The sequence below is a fragment of the Sycon ciliatum genome, chromosome 1 (genome assembly GCF_964019385.1).
Source record: "Sycon ciliatum chromosome 1, ocSycCili1.1, whole genome shotgun sequence".
Classification (NCBI taxonomy): Eukaryota; Metazoa; Porifera; class Calcarea; order Leucosolenida; family Sycettidae; genus Sycon; species Sycon ciliatum.
In genome coordinates, this window is record NC_088643.1 from 24,187,279 (window position 1) to 24,207,908 (window position 20,630).

The following is a 20,630-nucleotide window of genomic DNA, read 5'->3' on the forward strand; positions in this document are numbered from 1 at the left end:
TCGCGGCCTGTGCCACAAAGGGCGAATTGTCATACTTCTTTGTTTGGGAAAATGACACACCAATGATGTGAAGTGTGACAAGACATCACAGACCAAGTAACACGAGAGAGGGGAGAGAGAGAGAGAGAGAGAGAGAGAGAGAGAGAGAGAGAGAGAGAGAGAGAGAGAGAGAGAGAGAGAGAGAGAGAGAGAGAGAGAGAGAGAGAGAGAGAGAGAGAGAGCAGACACAGACACACAGAGAAAGTTGAGCTAGCATTGCTGGAGCTCAAATGTTACAAAAATAGGAGTACAGACAAATCATATGCACAAAGAACAGGTATGGGTATGCTGCTTGCTGCACACACACACTGAACGAAGGAGCACAGCAAGGCTAGAGCTGAAGCAGCAGAAGACGATAGCAGGACACTGTAGCAGGTAAAGCCACTGCAACGACAGCAGTAGAGTGGTTGGCCCAGCTCAGCCTCAGCGTCTAGGAGTGAGAGCATTACGCTAGCTACAAGAACTTAAAAACACATACACTATGGACAAGACAAGACAAAGGAGAAGCCGGGTACTAGCGGCGAAGAATTGACATCATTCCATGGACTAGGCTAGGTATATGTACCAGTTTCAGTAGGGATGGGGATATAAAAAAAATATATATAATGTTCACACTAAAAAGTCAATATAGTGCTGATATAAGGTATTTTTCTGGCAAACAAATACGTCTTCAGCAATCAGAGCATGTTTCAGTCCCAAGCGAGTGAAATCATCTCACACAGCAGACGAGTCGGTGGCATGACGCGTACGCTGAGCAGCCCAGAACGTGCCCAGTGCATCTGTTGAGCAGGCCTCGCAAAGACTGGCCCGATGCAGCAGGGGTCGGGCTGGTATCAGCTGCGCCACATGGCTATGGTGCGGTCTTCACCGCCCGTAATGACAACGTTGCCATCGGGGGAAGCAACAATGCTAGTGACGGCGCCTGAAGGGTAGAGACAGTAATATGCACATACATAAACACACACACACATCACACGGGAATAGGGAAGATTTCACGAAGCATGGCCCATGCAATTTGTGCACAAAGGGCGACGGCGGTAGAGCGAGAGCGGGCATGCATGAAAGAGAAGGTTGTTTCGTGAGTGCGAGGGAGTGTGCATGTGTGCGAGTGAGTGTGCGTGTGCGTGCGTGTGTGCGCGCGCGCGCGCGCGTGTGTGTGTGTGTGTGTGTGTGTGTGTGTGTGTGTGTGTGTGTGTGTGTGTGTGTGTGTGTGTGTGTGTGTGTGTGTGTGTTGTTCGGAAGAACAGTTCCCCGGGCAAACAGTATGTAAGTCGTTAGATTGCTTGTAAGAAGGCAACAGCCTGTTAGGATTGCCCTGATTGAAGTATAACATTTACAACAACATGCACTAGCACTGTGTTTGGATGCAAACATACCTTTGTGGATGTTGAGTACTGCCAGTGGACTGCCTCGGATCAGATCCCAGACGAACAGGCCACCCGACTCACTTCCGGCCAGAATGATGTCACCGTTCCAAGCTGCACACCTGAGCAAAGGACGTACAACCACGATCGTTTGAGGATCACAGCCACATGAAACCTACATGTACGTAGTAGGGAGGTTTAGTCCCACGTAATCCGTGTGTACTTTACGTGTGTGCACCACGTGATACTCAGTGACCCACGGACAGCCGTTTTCTCGATGCACGACATACCGTGTATGGAGGCTCACCGACGTTCCGCCAGAACGTTGGTGAAAATCAGAATGGAGCGGATTGTGGAAAAAAAGCTGTGAGGATGCTCTGCTGAAGAAGTTTTCAAAACACGAAATCAAAATATTCAATGAGCTTCGAAGCTTCATTTTTCCTTTCGCTTTCATGCTTTTGTTTTTTGTCGCATGAACACTTTGCTTTTTCGAAGTCGTTCTTGTTGTTCTTGATTCCGTGCGAGGGCTCGCATGGAAAGGGAAAGGTGGTGATACTTGTCAAGTTGATAAAATAAGTTAGACGTGCTGGAAAATCAAAAAGCTCATTATACCCGCTGGCTCGTCTTGAAAGCCCTCCGAGGCGCAACACATTCAGTGCCGACCAATCCATAATCGACACAAACAGAAACCAAGCTCACTTCGAAGTGCTTTCGTTTCTTCCCGAACCCTTGTCCAAGGTGTTTGTGTCCCGAAATAACGTGTTTATTTTTCCTGCTTTCACAAGTTTCGAATCCGTGCGACTAAACACAACATTGCAAACGTGGGTTCATTGTGAGAACCTTACGTGTATCACCAAGAGTACTTGTACCCGTATCCGTTACGTGTAACTATACCTCCCTAATACTACAACAAGTAGCAGAAGAATTGCACTGTGACTGTGCTTGATGCACAGTGGCAGAGCATACTGGAAAACATCACAGAGCAGTATTCATTGGGACTTGGAACTTCACACTTGATGGAGAGAGAGAGAGAGGGAGAGAGAGAGAGAGAGAGAGAGAGAGAGAGAGAAGACACCCGAAAAGCGGAGAACTCGGGTCTTCTATGTGCTGATGGCAGGGGGTCGGACACGCTACGGCCACGACGGTATTGACCGTACCATTCTTCGCCCCAGGTACCCGTGAATCAATAGAACACACGGATGTTGACTCTAATTAAAAAAAATGTCAGCGGAGCTACCCCAACCCCACAAGTAAATCGTGCTTCAGACGGCTGATTGTACCACCCTAAAATACCCCCCCCCCCACGCCCCTGGCTTATGGGTAAAATACCCTCTGACGCCCCTGGCTTATGGGTAAAATACCCTCTGACGCCCCTGGCTTATGGGTAAAATACCCTCTGACGCCCCTGGCTTATGGGTATGTAGTTATTCAGCTACATGTATAATTTATGTAGGTACAAGGAAGGGGTGCTGGAAGCGATATACCCGATGAATGATTGAGGGATCGAGAACTCGAGAGTACCAAGATTGTCTTGGTCAAACATTTTGCAGATTTGTGAATTTGTCGCTGCGCGCACCTGATCTATAGCCGACATAGAACAGGATGTGAGTCATGAGCAATGGGCCAATGGCCTCCTTGCACACGTGTTATTTCATAGCTAGACATAGTGCTGGGATATAACAGGATGTGAGTCATGAGCAGTGGCCTCCTTGCACATGTGATTTATTCGAGCTAGACATAGTGCTGGGATATCAATGGATGCCGAGTAATCATGGCAATGCAAGAACACATGAAACTGACATCGACACACTAGAGTATGGCTTGTGCACCGGCCAAGGACCAACCGGTAGATTGTCACCTACTTGAGGTTTTCTTTCGTGTCCTTTGCGTAGATTTCGGTGGCCGTGTTCACATCGATAACTCTCATGTAGTTATCTGCGCTGCACGACAGAAGCCGTTGGCCGTCTGCGGACCGAGAAGACAAATTCAAAACGGGCAAAAATAACTAATCAGAGTCATGAGAGAGAGAGAGAGAGAGAGAGAGAGAGAGAGAGAGAGAGAGAGAGAGAGAGAGAGAGAGAGAGAGAGAGAGAGAGAGAGAGAGAGCGAGAGAAAGAGAGAGAGAGAAAAAAGAGAGAGAGAGAGAGAGAGAGAGAGAGAGAGAGAGAGAGAGCGAGAGAGAGAGGGAGAGAGGGAGAGAGCGAGAGAGGGAGAGAGCGAGAGAGAGAGAGAGAGAGAGAGAGAGAGAGAGAGAGAGAGAGAGAGAGAGAGAGAGAGAGAGAGAGAGAGAGAGAGAGAGAGAGAGAGAGAGAGAGAGAGAGAGAGAGAGTAGCAGCAGCACAGTGTGCTTCAGGAGTGCACAGGCCAGGGCTAACACAATCACAGTACAGGCCAGGGCTAACACAATCACAGTACAGGCCAAGGCTAACACAATCACAGACAGTACAGGCCAGGGCCATCAGCCTAACACAATCACAGTCTTGGGGCTTATCAGACTGACCGCCAGTACTTAGCTACCCATGTCCAGTGTCATGACCATTGCGCAAGGTATGAATGCATGCACATCACCTGTGAATAGTTTCCAAGGGACCTTGGGAGAAATTCCCAAATCCACAACTAGCCCTACAGCAAGAGGACGGCTATTGCTGGTACAAGCACCGGTAACACACCACGCCAAAGTTACCTGCAGTGACTATGCCAAGAGTACAGTAAACTACGTGTGAAGAGGACTACTCTGACTACTCTGATAAGGCAACCGCTTGTCTCCGAGGACTACTACAACCCGGACCATGAGTAGAGGACTGAAAGCTCTATTTTCTTGTCATTTGAAGCACCCACCCCTCCCCCCCCCCCTGCCCCCACCCCCATCCCCGGTCACCCACACACCCATGCACACATGTTGGGTAACTAACCTGGACTGAACTTGACGCAGTTGACAGTGTCCATGTGGACTAGAGAGCACAACGGAGATAGGGGAAAGCATTTTGACTTCAGAAATCACTTTCACCGTAGCATGGCTTTTTTACAGGACCACCATACCACCACCACATGTAGTGGAGGGCCAACAATTAGCATTCATTCGCTTCTGGAGAATCTAAAAAAACACTACAGGTTGAAACTGAAAAGGTGTACACTGGAAAAGGCTAACATTTCAGTGAAGTCCCCCACGGAATGAGCACAAGAGGGTGAAGCAGTGTGTGAAGAGCTGAGATACAAGCACACATTGTTACCGTCTGTACTCGGTTAGTGCCATCACAATGCCTGAAGAGTCACGGCATAGTAGAGCGGTCGTAATGCGGGTGTGCCAACTTAACCTTACTTTACTCTTTACCCTCTCTTGCAGTGATGCTGCTAGGAATGATAGGCGTAGTCTCTTGCAGTGATGCTGCTGGGAATGATAGGCTTACTCTCTTGCAGTGATGCTGCTAGGAATGATAGGCTTACTCTCTTGCAGTGATGCTGCTAGGAATGATAGGCTTACTCTCTTGCAGTGATGCTGCTAGGAATGATAGGCTTCGCATTACAACAACAACGGCAGCACACAAAAGTCACTCACGTGGAAGCTGATGTAGTAATGCGTTGTCGTTTTCCAGATCCCAGATGTTCATAGCTCCTGAGCAACACAATACAGAGTACACCACAGAATGCAGTGCAGGTAAAGTCTGGTTTAAGCGACCATTCAACATATGGAACCGGCCCTTTATATAATAGCGGTTCTTGAGCATTGCATTAGGCCTCTGAAACCAGAGTCACCACCGGACCATCGAGCCAATTATCGTTGACCAAGAATGCGATAGGCTACCCGGTATACCAGTACATTTTGAAGTAATGTCATCAATAAGTGCAATTCCCAAACAACATTACTTAGTGGAATGGTGCAGTGCAGTGCAGTGCAGTGCAGTGCTGGACAATGAACGTAGCCTAAGCTGGCTGTAGGGTAAGGGAGTCTGGAACCAGACAACTAATGGTTCTTACCGTCGGTCATGCCAGACACGACTAGTGTCGTCGAGGGGTTGATGTCAACACAGCTCACCTGCAGACACAACAACAACAACAACAACAACACCAACAACAACAACACCAACAACAACAACAACAACAACAACAACAACAACAACAACGATTTGAAACAACAACAACACTACCTCTTATTGGCCACAGGCTATCGTGAGCATAAAGGTTCGAAATAACATACAATGCAGGAACAGTTGCCCTTTCATGAAGGCAGTCCCAGAGGCTAGAAGACACTACAACGTGTGATAGTATTAGTAGGGAGTTCAGTTCCGGTCACTGAAAAGCGAAAAATGCAGTCACAGCTCGCCTGTACAAAATGAATGGGCGCCTGGTGGCTGCAGTTTGAGATGCAGTTCGAGGCCCCAGTATCTTCCCCCGCGGCCTCTTCGGCCTTGTCGATGCTATTTTTAGGTAGCTGAGGTCATTACCTTTCCAATGGTGCCACACATGCCATGCTTCCCAAAATAATGCCTCCGCGCTTGGCGCGGATGCACTTCGAAGTACTAATTTCGACCAGATCCGAACTCGGCCCCGCGAGGAACACCCGATCTTCGTGTTCAGCGGCCTCGAATTAGCCTAAACCAAGAGGATTCTAGAACATCTAGGCTCGCGCTTTATCGCGGTAGAAGGAAAATGATCACAGAAACCAGCCCACGGCGATTTCCTGGTGGTAGACGAAAAAAATCGAGCGAACTGCGCGCACGCTGTAGAAGCAGTGACGGTGAAAACGTGTGACTTGTGCAAGTAGGCGCGCACGGCATCCGTGCATACTGCATGCATGCACACATCCTGTATCGCCATGTACGCACCAGATAGTGCAGCGCTGGACGGAAACCACACGGCTCACATACATACTTGCATTTACTTCTGTGACTATTTTCTCTCCCGTTTTCCGATCTTCAATCGACTATAACTTTAGATTGCCTTGGAATTTTGGGTTCAAATTTTCACAGGTTGTTTCTCACATCTTCCCGGTTTAGAAAAACTAGCGTTTTACGTGAAATTCGCGAATTAGGTTTTTCGATTGAAGTCCCTAGTATTAGTAATTTTGTACTTGCACGGAAGTCAACGAAACAGAATCTCCAGAAGAAAGCCAGTTGTATCGGCCTTAGAGACCAAGCAATAACAGAGGTGCCGCTACTGCTGCAGCACTCTCCACAGTCTCACCTGAGTATCATGGTCCAGTTCCGCCTAGACACCGAACAAGACCAGCAGAAGAAACAAACCAGCAAAGCATTTGTTAGTATTGTTTTTTTCCAGAGTGTTAGCAGCGCCGGGGTCCAAGCCGCAGAACCCTGTAAATGGGATCACCGGGATCACCGACTGGAGGAACCTCACATCGAGTGATGCGTCATTGCTGCAAGAATGTACATGTATAATGGTTTCATAGCTGAAATGGCGCATGTTCTTGCGGATCGTGCGACTTGTTGTGGTGTGTGATGGGGATTCGCACGCACCCCTCACTCGTGTACTCTGTGTCCTGAACCTGAGTCCTGACCCATGGTACTTTAACGTAGATTCTATCGTACTCTCCAATATGGTGCATAGCCCACGGTGAGTCGCTGTGATCGGGTACGGTTCTGTGTCTTTGTGGGTCTATTACTCCCGTACCTTTGTGGGTCTCTTACCCCTGTACCTTTGAGGGTCTCTTGCCCCGCACCTTTGTGGGCCTGCTACCCCCGTACCTTTGTGGGTCTCTTACCCTGCACCTTTGAGGGTCTCTTACCCTGTGCCTTTGTGAGTCTCTTACCCTGTACCTTTGTGGGTCTCTTACCCCTGTACCTCTGTGGGTCTCTTACCCCCGCACCTTTGTGGGTCTCTTACCCCCGTGCCTTTGTGGGCCTCTTACCCTGTACCTCTGTGGGTCTCTTACCCCTGTACCTTTTTTTGTGAGTCTCTTACCCTGTACCTTTGTGGGTCTCTTACCCCTGTACCTCTGTGGGTCTCTTACCCCTGTACCTCTGTGGGTCTCTTACCCCTGTACCTCTGTGGGTCTCTTACCCCTGTACCTTTTTATGTGAGTCTCTTACCCCTGTACCTTTGTGGGTCTCTTACCCCTGTACCTTTGTCGTGGCTGTTTTTTTCGCGATTTTCGCTCACCTAAAATGGCGTCGCTGAAGGGGGAAAAATTCTCGATTTTCATGAATTGACTTGAGGAAATTGGATGCGTATCTCAATGGATTCGCCTAGAACATGCTCCATTCACTCCGGTTTTGACTGAAGTCTCGATTTTTGCCTTTGGTATCATCCCAGCTGCGCGTACATGCCTCACACGGTCCACTTCATTTCATTTTCCTTGCCGATCGAGGACATTTCCCACCCGCTCTCCTGCACGTTGTGTTCCATATTTCCTCAACAGTTCTGGCGTTCCTAGCTCTGTTCCCTGTTACTGACCAACTAGTTCAGTTGAATTTCTCGTTGGTACTTGTAGTATCTAAGAAGTACATGGAGAAAATCTTATGAGAATCCGTGCACGCAGTCCGAACACCGTGCGTCAAAACAAATTGTAATTTTTCTTTCTTCTCACTGTAGTCACTGTGCACACATGGACGAACACACGCAGTATCTGCAAGAGGTGTGCCGCTTAGGCGGCAGGAAATTCTCTTCCTGTAAGCAGCCAACCCGTTACAGTGTGCAGAAACACGCTGACACTCTCCTGTCTGCCCTAAATGTCAATGTGTCACAGGACAACCCAAACATACATCCTCCATATATATGCAGTCTGTGTGACAAAACACTGAAAAGAGCAAGTGGCACATCCAAATCCTGTGGTGGTGGTTGTGGTCCTGCCGTGAAATGGCAGCCCCACCACCGCACCCACTGTGATTTTTGTTTGAATCACACTGCCAAGACCAGGGGCAAGCATCAGAAGAAGAAAACAGATTTACGAGGTGCGGCAGCGCCAGACGCAGCAGACGCACACAGTGGGCACGCGTGCGCAACACACAAGAAAACAAGTGGAACAGATGACCTAGGAGCGTCATCTAGAAGTGGCTTGGATACATCCGTGGACAGTGTGCGAGCCATAGCCAGCGGCATGCACAAAGCAAGCGCCGAGCTAACGAAGGAGAGATTTATTGATGAACATGCTATAGAAAAGTGCACTGTATGCAACAATGTTATCGACAATGTAGTCGAAGCAGCATGCTGTCAAGAGCTATTCTGTGTAGACTGCATATGCACATGGCTAGCCAGCAGCAGCCAGTGTCCAGTGTGCACTGCACCTATGAGAGCGTCAGAGCTCAAGCAGCCAGGCAGAGTTCTTGCAAGGATAATCGGCAACTGGTCCGTGCGGTGTGACTTTCACATGCAATCACTGCAAGGTTACCCAGCAGTTGTACCCCTCCAGAGTCTCAAGGAGCACGTAGCAACTTGCTCCTTTAACCCAGCAACAGATACGCCTCCAATTCGCACAGTACGACCGCTTTCAACAGTTGAGGATGTGCTGTCTGCCTCGCCTTCTAAACTGTGCGGTAATGTTGCCGAGCGTCTCACGAATCACTTGGTAGCATCGAAAGTACACGACGGCAGGCTGACGGTGCAAACAGGCACACATGGGAGACCGCAAGTTTATCAGCGCACTGTGGTGAGTAGTTGAGGTGGTTTCCACTCGTTGCCAGCAGCTCGTTGCTGATGCAGAAATCTTGCAGCAGCGGTATCATAGATTGTTTTCGGGATATGCCGACTGCAGCCAACGCTTCAGCCATTGCAACAGCATGTCAGAGGCCGACATCTCAAAGCTGGCTGACTGCATCCAGCTGTTTCTTCAGAAATGCAGAGAATCCATTATCACCCGGCAGCTCGGCAACATACCTCCGAAACTACATCTCTTGGAGGAGCACACAGTCCCATTCACCAGGAAATTTGGAGTCGGTCTGGGTCTACACGCCGAGCAGCGCAGCGAGTCAATTCACGCCAGATTCAACAGGCTGAGCTTCGATTATAACGCCATTCCTGGGACTCTGCAGCGCCTCACAGCAATGTGCCAGCAACATCTCGTCGGGACACTGACACAACATGACGCTGTTCGTCCCGCCACGGCATCAAGAAAACGCAAGGCATCCGAGCTCGAGCAGTGATCCTCAGGCCCTGGACGCAGCAGCTTGGCCATTTCAGCCCTGATCCAGGTAAGAAAAATAACAACGGTACTGCTGACTCCTATTTGAGCTCTGTAGTGACAACAGGAATAGACGTCGTCCAGCAAAAACCTGCTGTGCATGGCTGTCTACCTTCCCCATCCTTTTCTTTCCTTGTTTGTTGTTGTCGAAGCTGAACACTTTTTGTTGTGCGACTTCGAAAGTTTGAATCCTTGTACCCGATCGCGGTGTTTGTTACCTTGACAAATCACAGTTTTCGCGTGAATCCCACAGGATCTTGAAATCTTTTTCAGTTTTCACTTTTCAGAATATTTTTGAATTTCACCGTAAACCTGGGCGAATGCCGCCATATTGTTAAGTGGTGGCCGCGAAACAGCCGTGTTGTGGGTCTCTTACCTCCGCACCTTTGTGGGTCTCTTACCCCCGTACCTTTGTGGGCCTCTTACCCTGTACCTTTGCGAGTCTCTTACCCCTGTACCTTTGTGAGTCTCTTACCCCTGCACCTTTGCGAGTCTCTTACCCCCCCACCTTTGTGAGTCTCTTACCCCTGTACCTTTGTGGGTCTCTTACCCCGTACCTTTGTAGGTTTCATACCCTGTACTCTCTCTGAGTTTCTTAAAAATCCAATGTAGCATGGGCAAGAATACATTACTTACCAGCAGTTCAGGCGGAGCAGGACGGCGACTCCCGGACTTCATGCCAAAGTTCCAAACCTGTGCGAAAGAACAATCACAGCGAACACGCGTTGCATCACGGCTTGCGAGAAGAAGGCAAAACACGCCGTAACACTTTGCAATGCAATAGAAGCCAGCGCACCCAGGTTGTTCGTGCTTCCCCTAGCTGCATCTCATGTTTGGCATTTAACCCTTTCAGGGTCACAGTGCATTTACTACGTCTGGGCACTGAAATTCAGTGCATCAGTACAATTGTGGAGATAGCAACAAACAAATTGTCACAACATTTTTGTTTCTCAACGGATTTTCACAACTTATGGCTTACTGGAAAGCTCCTTTCCTGCTCGTCATCTTCCACGTACTTTCAGAGCATACAGCACCTCAAGGACGCCCCTAGCCTCGCCAACAGTGTCCCTACCGTGCGCCAGTTTGGCATCAAGACCACGCTCAACTATTTCCTTCGGTTTGGGGCTCATACTCAACGTAGAACTACGATTCAAACTGCATCGAGCTCGTGAGATTCAAGCGATTCAAATGATGTACACATACGTCATGCTGCCTTTCACACGTCATTGGGAAATCCCCTTGAATGACTTGAAAGTCGCAAAAATATCACCAGACAGAAAGTAAGAAAATGTTCAGATCGAAATCGCACGTTCAATTTATCGCCGCTCGATCATTTGTTGAGCTATCGCCACACCGAAAACACCTCTGGAAAGCCCTTTCCAAGACCTTTCCAATGAGCTATAGATCTTCGCGATGCGATAATCCGTTCCAGAGTTATCGCTGTTTGTACAGTGATCTATCAGTGCGTACGGTACGTGGACTGTACAAAAAGTATAGCGCGAGTATACTCGTCATTGCCCAGACGCGATGGGGCCTGCATGACGAGTATACTCGTCATAAACCCGGAAAGGGTTAAGTGGTCTTTGTAAAAATAAAAAAATAAAAAAACTTGGCTGACAAAACAACATACACTTAAACTACATACTATAGCGCCGTGCTGGCCAAAGAAATCCAACCTCATGAATAAAATAGCGCCGGGTTCTACGCAGCCCTAGCACCACACACACTGGTCTGTGCACTCGAACGTGGCGCTACTTTATTCATGACGTTGGATTTCTCACAGTCAAAAATATAGCAGGTGTCAGCAGCTGCAAGAAGAGAGCTGAACAATCGAGTCAACATGCAAAGTCGCAAACACAGGAAATGAAACAGCTCACTTGGACGTCGTTACTACCCAGAGTCACACGCAACACTTAATGCGTATCCAGAGTACTGGTCAACGACTCACCTTGACTGTAGAGTCCCATGATGATGTCACAAGACGCTCATTGTTCCAGCACAGAGACGATACTACAACATTAGGGTTAGCACAGATACGCAAAGTTAATACACATAGCAGGATAAAAAAACAAAAACAGTACCAGGAACAAGAACACCAACAGTGCCAGTAGTAGATAACTTTCGCAGGAGAAGACTCAAATATGCGCTCAGTGCACCCAACCAACAGTGGGCTACAGTCATGTTATAGATTGCTGACAAACTGAAAGGGTATAATGAACACGATGACAAGACCCCATACCCCCATCGGCTCACCCACCCACCCGGCGGCCTCATATATGCAGATGCCGTCAGATAGGCACTAGGTTTGCTGCAGTGAAATTCAAACACCGTTACATGCTATCAAGCATACCGTTACATGCTATCAAGCATATATATGTAGTCGCCTGATGATTGCATTGAGCAAGAAACTCCGAGTTGCGACAAACCTGTAAAACTCCATTGTGCCTTTTGTGTATATACTGTAGTATATCTATATATTATATCTCAGCTGCACATTCTAGGATTTTGCTGCAACCCAGCCTCGTGCATGGAGTTGCAGGTGTGGACTTTTGTTGATAGTGAGACGAGCTTGTACGTATAAGCTCACATTCATTCCAACAGACAGACACACACGCACACAAGCATGTGTGCACATGTTGGGTTAGCTTTTGGGCTAACCCTAGTTAGCGATAGGACCGATGCACTGCTCTCTACCTCATGCTGCGACTGAACTGGTTTTACGCGTGCACTCAACTGCTGCGCATGCGCGCCCAAATCGCCTTGGGTAGCTCTTGCTGCGCTGACTTCGGCTTGCGCTTTCCTTTGTAGTGTCACTGAGCAGCCACCGGAATTTATTTGCACACAGACAGACAGACACACACACACACACACACACAAGCGCACACATAAGCACACACACACACACACACACACACGCGCGCACAAAAGTACACAAGGGCCCACGCAGACGGAGCCTTACCTGCATCATCGTGTGCTGTCGATGTACATAACGTGTGTCCATACTCCACCGAGTAGACATATCTAGACACACACACATGTTCACATGCGCATACATGCACATACAGGCACACACACACACACACACACACACGCACGCACACACACACACACACACACACACACACACACACACACACACACACACACACACACATGCAGGTACGCACGCCCACATATCTTATTGACCTTTATTGTAGTATTGGAGATGGTACATGGTAGTTGGTATTGTCTTGCGCACACAATACATGACGATTAGAAATGGAGCGCGGTCATGGAAACCATTCCACGGGAAAATATTCAAACCATGTGAAGAATTCAAACATTGTTCATGAGCCGAGAACGAGTTTGTCAGAACGAAGAATTGTGAGAACAAAGAGGTTGCTTGTAGTTGTAGAGTAGCATTGTTGTCGCTGGTGTAGCAGATCAGGGTACTGCCTTGTAATGCCTGAATAATCCCTCTACAGACTTGTACCGGAATACGGTACTACGATGTACTCTGTTCCATCATGCATGTGCTGCTGCCTTGTGCGCAAGTGCACGACTTGGATGCGCCTGCGCACATATGGTTTGTGATGTTCTTTGATTTGTTGTTCTTTCTTATCGTACTTCCCCACATATAAGCCCATGGGCTTATAAGTGAAAATTTGCTACAAAAAAGATTCGTTGCTGTGTGGACATGTTCGGGCAGAAGCCCATGCGCTTATATGTGCAACACAGGTCTGTCTGTGTCCTAAACAACGGTGTTATCACAATGCTTAGCAGTATATTCAGCTTCCGAGTGTTTCACCAATAGTGTTCAATTATAAGCGCATGCGCATATAATTGAGGGGTGCGCTTCTGTACGGACATAAGCACATGCGCTTATATGTGCGGAAGTACGGTATGTTCTCGAGTTGAAAGGAGATTGAATCCTTTGACAATAATGCAGTAGTTACTTTCTTGTTTCACATAATGACCAGTAAATACAGTCTTATCCTCCCACAGCCTGCTCATGTCAAACAGCAGGCGATGATGATACTGCTGCTTTCTCTGCTGGCAGGTATCATTGCAGCTGCAAAACTTCATTTAGCAAATCTTGAGTTGGAAATGATCCCGCAATCATCTTCTCCAGAAGGACACTAATGTTATCAATGACTCAGGCACACGATTGATACGACGAAGTGCAGGGACTAAAGAACGCAAATATGGGGTACAAGTACAACCAGGCAGAACGGAAGTTTGGTGGCATAATCTCTCATAGTGAGCGTGCACTACTGGAGGATGAAGATCCGATTCCCATATTCAATTTGGGTAATCCGACCTATCCCATGATGCTACCGTACCTTATGAAATAGTGATAGCAGCAGGGGGAGGATCATCTGTTCAAGACCAGTACTTCGCGATTTAAAGTTGCCCAGCCAGGATGGTCAGAGAATGTTAGATCGTTAGGGCGCGTTCAGACTACCGATAAAAAGTGACCGATTGGGAAAGTCGCCAAGGTGATTAGATCACGTGACGTTACTGGCACGTTACCGGTGGGAAAGTTTTACTGCCGCGGCTGCTGCGGCAGTAAACTTTTACCGGCAGTAAAAAAGTGCTCAGGCTGCATGCGCGCTGCGAAAAAAAGGGAAAATCCCTCGTCAGTGCCGCGGTGAGAGCTGAAAACTTCACGGTAACGTTAGTTTGTTATCGGTAGTGTGAATGTCCTTCACGGTTTATCGGCATTCACGGTTTGACGGGGTTCACGGTAGTCTGAACGCGCCCTAAGGCTGAAAGGCAGTAGCACTTACACATTATTATCCCAAGACCCAACCACCACCGTCTTGTCGTCCGGCATGACTGCTAGCGACGATAGCGCCTGAACGAGAACGAGAGAAAGTGTACAATATGATTTTTTACCAGTGGAGCGACTTCAGCAATATGGCATCGTACTAGAATGGCTCTACCAATATACACAGGGCAATCAGGATGGGTACAAGATGCCAGGTGACTCGAAAGACAGCGCACCACTACACTGACCATAGCCGAGAGGTTGATGCTTCGCAGCTGCTGCTGGTCCTCAATTGAATAGACCTTGAGAGTGCAATCTGAGCATAAGACACACACACACACACACACACACACGCATGCACACACGCATGCATGCACACACGTTCACACACACACACACGTTCACACACACACACACACACACACACACACACACATACACCACACACACGCGCGCACACACGCGCGCACACACATACACACACCACACACACGCACGCACACGCGCGCACACACACACACACACACACAGACGATAAGGTACTGACCTCTGACTGGTCTCCTGAGCAGAAAGCAAGTCAAATCAGGTACCTGAGGAAGATGAACAGATATCTCCAGTGGGCATGATAACGTCCGGACATCGGACATTTTCCAGATGTTTTCGGAGGAAATCCGACCAAAAACACTGGGTCCGGACACTTTGACCGGGCGCTTTTGAAAAAATCGAACTACTTCAAAAGCACAGTGATTTGTGTGCATGCTCGCGATGTGTGCTTGTTTTCAAGTGCGCGCGTACATGTAGTACTAACTAGTACACCCGTACCATGAGTCCGTGACCAGGGTTAGGGCTGGCTTGGGCCGGCGTGGGTGTCATGCGCCAAGCCGGATATCAGGCCACGCATGCAGGCTGGTTGAAGCGCGCTTGCACTTGTCGGTTGGTGTCGAGTACACGTAGATCTATAAGTGTACTGAGACTACAGTACTTTTGCGAGTACAATGTAGTCAGTGCTTGCGAGTGTTCAGCCTAGTGAGAGCCATGGTTGCTAGTCTGCGCGGCTACCGGCGCTCTTCAGTGCCACTTCCAGTTCACTCGGCTGTTCTGGAGGCTGCTGAGTGTTCACTGTAAGCGTATGACACAAGTACTGCTGATGTACATGGAGTTGCTTACCTCTCTTTCTTTCTTATCTTTTCTTTTCCTTCTTCTCTCTCTTTGTTTGCCACGGCGACCCCGTGTGCTGTCTGTGACTTTGAGCCTCATTTCACTGTACTACTTTTTTCCCTTTTACGTTTACTTTATACCAGGCGTGGGCCATCCCCTGAACATAGGTGCCACCATTTTTCTTTGTTTCAATAAATGGTACATTCTGTTAAAAAATAAAAAACTTTGCGAGTGGTGAACGAGAGTTGAGCCGTTGTCAAAATGTTTGGAAAGAGGAACGGTGACGGTGAGAGCTCTGCTCCGGCGAAGAAAGTAGCACGCGGAGTGAAAACGTCTACTTGTGACAAGTGGGTTTCCAATAGTGACAAGGAACTGAGTACCTCCGTTTGGCTGAGGTACGAGCGACAGAAAGACGACCGGGGCAATTGGTGGAAATTCTGAAATGCGCGGTGTGCGTCAAATTCGAGGAGCAAGTGAAAAGCAGCAAGAATTTCAGCGAGGCTTTCATCGTCGGCTCAAGAAATTTGAGGACGTCCGGACATGTCTGGCCAAAAATGGAAATGAAAGGACATGCCGTCCGAGCACTAATTTCTTATCACATGCCCTGTATCTCTGTCCTCCATAATCACCAACTGTCCTCATCATAGATGATGAGTCGTATTTTCCGTATCGGCATGGTGACTCTTGATGAGATGCCAGGAAACGATGGTTTCTTCTCCGACAATAAGGAAAACACGCCACCAGATGTAAAGCTCAAGCAAAAGCCAAGATTTGCTCCTACGGTTATGATCTGGCTGGCCATCAGCGAAACTGGTCACTTGGACCCCTGTTTGCGAAGCCGTCAGGGCTGGCCATCAACAGTCAAGTGTACATTGATGAGTGCATTCGAACCCGGCTGCATCCCTTTATCCAGGAGGTGCATGCGAATGATGAAGTTCTGTTCTGGCCAGACCTGGCGAGTTCCCACTACTCGAGAGCCACTCAGGATGCTCTCGCAGAGCTCGACATCGACGTTGTCCCGACGGACATGAACCCTCCAAATGTCCCACACCTTCGGCCTATTGAGAACTTCTGGGCAATTTTGAAGAAAGCAGTGTACGCCAATGGCTTGGAGGCAAATCTGAGACACAGCTTGTCGCCAGGATCCGAAAATGCCTACAACAGTGTAGCAGAAATTGACTGGACACCTGTCCAAAGGATGAGGTCGATGCTAAAGACAAAGATCCGGAAGGCAGCCGACACATCCCCCAGATCAATGATCTACATGCACTATCAACTCGTTGAACAGGGTCCCCCCGACAGACTCATTCTCATGATCAACTCGTTGAACAGGGTCCCCCCACCACAGACAGACTCATTCTATCAACTCGTTGAACAGGGTCCCCCCACCACAGACAGACTCATTCTATCAACTCGTTGAACAGGGTCCCCCCACCACAGACAGACTCATTCTATCAACTCGTTGAACAGGGTCCCCCCACCACAGACAGACTCATTCTATCAACTCGTTGAACAGGGTCCCCCCACCACAGACAGACTCATTCTATCAACTCGTTGAACAGGGTCCCCCCCCACCACAGACAGACTCATTCTATCAACTCGTTGAACAGGGTCCCCCCACCACAGACAGACTCATTCTATCAACTCGTTGAACAGGGTCCCCCCACCACAGACAGACTCATTCTATCAACTCGTTGAACAGGGTCCCCCCACCACAGACAGACTCATTCTATCAACTCGTTGAACAGGGTCCCCCCACCACAGACAGACTCATTCTATCAACTCGTTGAACAGGGTCCCCCCCACCACAGACAGACTCATTCTATCAACTCGTTGAACAGGGTCCCCCCCACCACAGACAGACTCATTCTATCAACTCGTTGAACAGGGTCCCACCACCACAGACAGACTCATTCTATCAACTCGTTGAACAGGGTCCCACCACCACAGACAGACTCATTCTATCAACTCGTTGAACAGGGTCCCACCACCACAGACAGACTCATTCTATCAACTCGTTGAACAGGGTCCCACCACCACAGACAGACTCATTCTATCAACTTTACCTATACATGTAACTGTACAAACCGGCGTTTTATAACGATTCAGATTTTGTGCAAATTTTTGGGGCTGCCCTGTTAATAAGCTACAATGCACTGTAGAGCATGCAATCTGCCTGAAGGCTACCATTTTGCCACAGCATTCGGAAGTTGTACAAGTTTCGGCTCCACAATCCGGTGTGCTGCTACTATTATATATAGCTTCCATGGCCGAAATTGTTGGTATGTCTATTGGCTTTGGGTTCCCAAGCACTCAGTTGTCGAGGTTGTATTGGTACAGTAACTCCGGTTTCACTTCAACGTAACAGCGCAACTAGTATAGTATGCATTCATTACAGCAGCGTGCTGTCTATTCTGGTTACCTCAGTAAGTGTAGAACGTCCATAGATAACTGTCTGGGCTGTTTTATTCCCATTTACTAGTACTCCGTATGGTGTAGACCAGGTGTGCATTGGGGGTCGATTCGAATGGCTTTCCTAGTTACGTGGATTGAACAGTAGTCTGACAAACGTCTTGATTTCCTTCATTCATTCATTTGTGCAGCAAATTTAGATTAATTAATACTTAGCAACCCAAGTCGACAATGTAATTATCATGCACCCCCACCCCCCACACACACACATACACACGAGTAAAGCTTCGGCTTACCTTGCGACACAGAGAACACACTTTTGCAGTCCGCCGAAAGCTTGAGGCCGGTAATTACACTGAACAGGCACCAAAGTAAAAAAGAATGCCAGATTGAGACGAGATAACAAAGCGGAATAACTGCTGTGACAGTCAGATGTGGCAGCTTGAGAGAGCGAGAAGAGATGTAACGGAACCAGCTTCCGAGCATACAAACACACACATACACACACACACACACAAAGGGCAAACGGTGGAGGCAGCACTGCACTCACTCCCTGTGAAGCTTCTCAGTGCGCACACACTTGAGCTGCTCGACACGATTCCAGCCGGACACGGAGGAGTCACGCTCACTGCCGTCCGTCTCGTCCCGTGTTAGCTCTTCACTGGTCGCCGCCGCCTGGCTCTTGGTCATCATACTGTGGCGTGTTATGGTGGGTGAGTGTGCTAGCTCTGTGGACAAATGCGAGGACAGTCGCAGCGCTGTCTTGATGTCCTGTGGTGTTGAAACGGTCTGAGCACAGAGCAGCAGCAGCAGCAGGAGAGAGAGAGAGAGAGAGAGAGACAGAGAGACAGAGAGAGAGAGAGAGAGAGAAGAGAGAGAGAGAGAAAGAGAGAGAGAGAGAGAGAGAGAGAGAGAGAGAGAGAGAGAGAGAGAGAGAGAGAGAGAGAGAGAGAGAGAGAGAGAGAGAGAGAGAGAGAGAGAGAGAGAGAGAGATGAGACATAGCTATAACTATACATGTACAGTCTACACAATCAGTGGAGCAGAATTTCCACATTGAGAAACTCACTGAACTTGAGCAGTCATTTCGTTGCAAAATTTAGACAGTGCATCAACACTTGGTTGCAAATTTCCCTTCAACCGGCTACTTCAACGTGCAGGTAGGCTTGGACATGGCGAAGGAGTATACTAGAGCTGTGCACTGTGCAGCTGATGAGTGATTGTATTGACTGCCCAACATTGTGATTATTGCTATCAATACTTCAACAGTGCTGTAAATATTGCTGCACTGACCGCTACAAATACTGAAGTACAACGAATCATACAATCATGTACATGAGCAGGTACAGCAGGAGTGTGCATAGGTATGTCAGTCTGTTCTGGACTTCGGGTACAGTGCATTCTAGCTCCAGTACCCGAGGTACTGCTCTACTGTGTGTGAACTCCATGGACCCTTTTGACACATTGAAATGTGTTGAAGACAATTCACAACTGTGGACAGGGTCCAGTCCTGATAGGCCAGACAAGGGGCGTCTGAGTGTATTTCTCAATCTCCTAGACTTACTTTTCTTGCGGGATGCGGCGACGTGAAGAGCTGCTTGGGCGTCTGGCCGAACTCGGTGATCTGCACCTCCAATGATGCCCGCTCGTTGGGGTCCGTAATACTACAGGTGAACAGGAGATAAGAGTGCACGTGAACAGCAAATGAAGTTTCCGAAAGCAAGTCGCACCAGAAGGCTGTGTGGTACTTAGCTGGTCAAAAACACATACTGCACAGCATATACCGGTAATACAGTTCTGGGCAGAGAAATCCCACGTCATGAATAAAGTAGCGACGCGTTCGAGTGCACAGACCGGTGTGCGTAGTGCAAGGGCTGCGTAGCACATAATAAAGTAGCGACGTGTTCAAGTGCACAGACCGGTGTGCGTAGTGCAAGGGCTGCGTAGCACCCAGCACAAGTTGATTCCTGCGGTCGGAATTCTTTGGCCAGTACTGTATATGCTAATCCGCATGTATTCTACGCAGCAATCACTGTACATACACGTGTAGACAGGTCAGGACACAGGTGCACTGTACTCAGTGTGTGTACATAGGATTGCTCAAGCCTGCATATACATGTACACACACGCCTGACGTCGGCGCCACGTACCTGGCCAGATCCACCGCGCCTTCGTACGTCAGGTAATAGAACACTACACAGCAACACATAATCACACAGATAAACATATGATAGAGATGAGCAGCTGGAAAACTATGACACTCTAGTTACACATATCACACTCAGCACAATTCTTCCAGGGTTCATGGTCTGTAGCCACTAGCAGTGTTCTTACACCCAAGCTTGACTACACCAAAACAATAGCACAGTGAAAATACCAAAGTGCCATAGTGTACGCCCCACAAAACACATCACATCACCACAGCTTGTGCAACATACAATTGTCCGCTTTGACAGCCTCTTCGCCGCGCTGTTGATAGCCAAAGATGAGGTCGATCCACTCGTGGATGTGCTGTGATACGTATTCGCACTCCAGGGCCTCGCGCATCTTTCTAATGAAGTCATCTCCATCTGATCATCAAACACAATACAACAGCAACAGCAACAGCAACAGCAACAACAACGACGACGACAACAACAACAACAACAACAACAACAACAACAACAACAACAACAACAACAACAACAACAACAACAACAACAGCAACAGCAGCAACAAAATGTGAGAATAAAGAATTTCAAACATACAACAGCTGTTTATGTAGTCAAACATGTACAG

At 48.4% G+C, this 20,630-nt stretch overlaps 1 protein-coding gene across 1 annotated transcript in view; it reads right to left on the reverse strand.

Annotated features, from left to right (window-relative positions):
- LOC135819480 (protein FAN-like) overlaps positions 1 to 20,630 on the reverse strand; it is a 39,207-nt gene continuing 18,577 nt past the window's right edge. The window contains exons 20-36 of the mRNA XM_065332700.1: positions 20,291 to 20,422; positions 20,003 to 20,045; positions 19,417 to 19,516; positions 18,405 to 18,643; positions 18,151 to 18,209; positions 14,533 to 14,600; positions 14,304 to 14,371; positions 12,494 to 12,555; positions 11,483 to 11,544; positions 10,171 to 10,227; positions 6,585 to 6,608; positions 5,379 to 5,436; positions 4,960 to 5,016; positions 4,316 to 4,354; positions 3,266 to 3,368; positions 1,416 to 1,525; positions 1 to 961 (exon numbers count right to left, since the gene is read on the reverse strand). Coding sequence (XP_065188772.1) covers positions 873 to 961; positions 1,416 to 1,525; positions 3,266 to 3,368; positions 4,316 to 4,354; positions 4,960 to 5,016; positions 5,379 to 5,436; positions 6,585 to 6,608; positions 10,171 to 10,227; positions 11,483 to 11,544; positions 12,494 to 12,555; positions 14,304 to 14,371; positions 14,533 to 14,600; positions 18,151 to 18,209; positions 18,405 to 18,643; positions 19,417 to 19,516; positions 20,003 to 20,045; positions 20,291 to 20,422 — 1,370 coding nt within the window. The 3' untranslated portion in view covers positions 1 to 872. The remainder of the gene's footprint in view (positions 962 to 1,415; positions 1,526 to 3,265; positions 3,369 to 4,315; positions 4,355 to 4,959; positions 5,017 to 5,378; positions 5,437 to 6,584; positions 6,609 to 10,170; positions 10,228 to 11,482; positions 11,545 to 12,493; positions 12,556 to 14,303; positions 14,372 to 14,532; positions 14,601 to 18,150; positions 18,210 to 18,404; positions 18,644 to 19,416; positions 19,517 to 20,002; positions 20,046 to 20,290; positions 20,423 to 20,630) is intronic.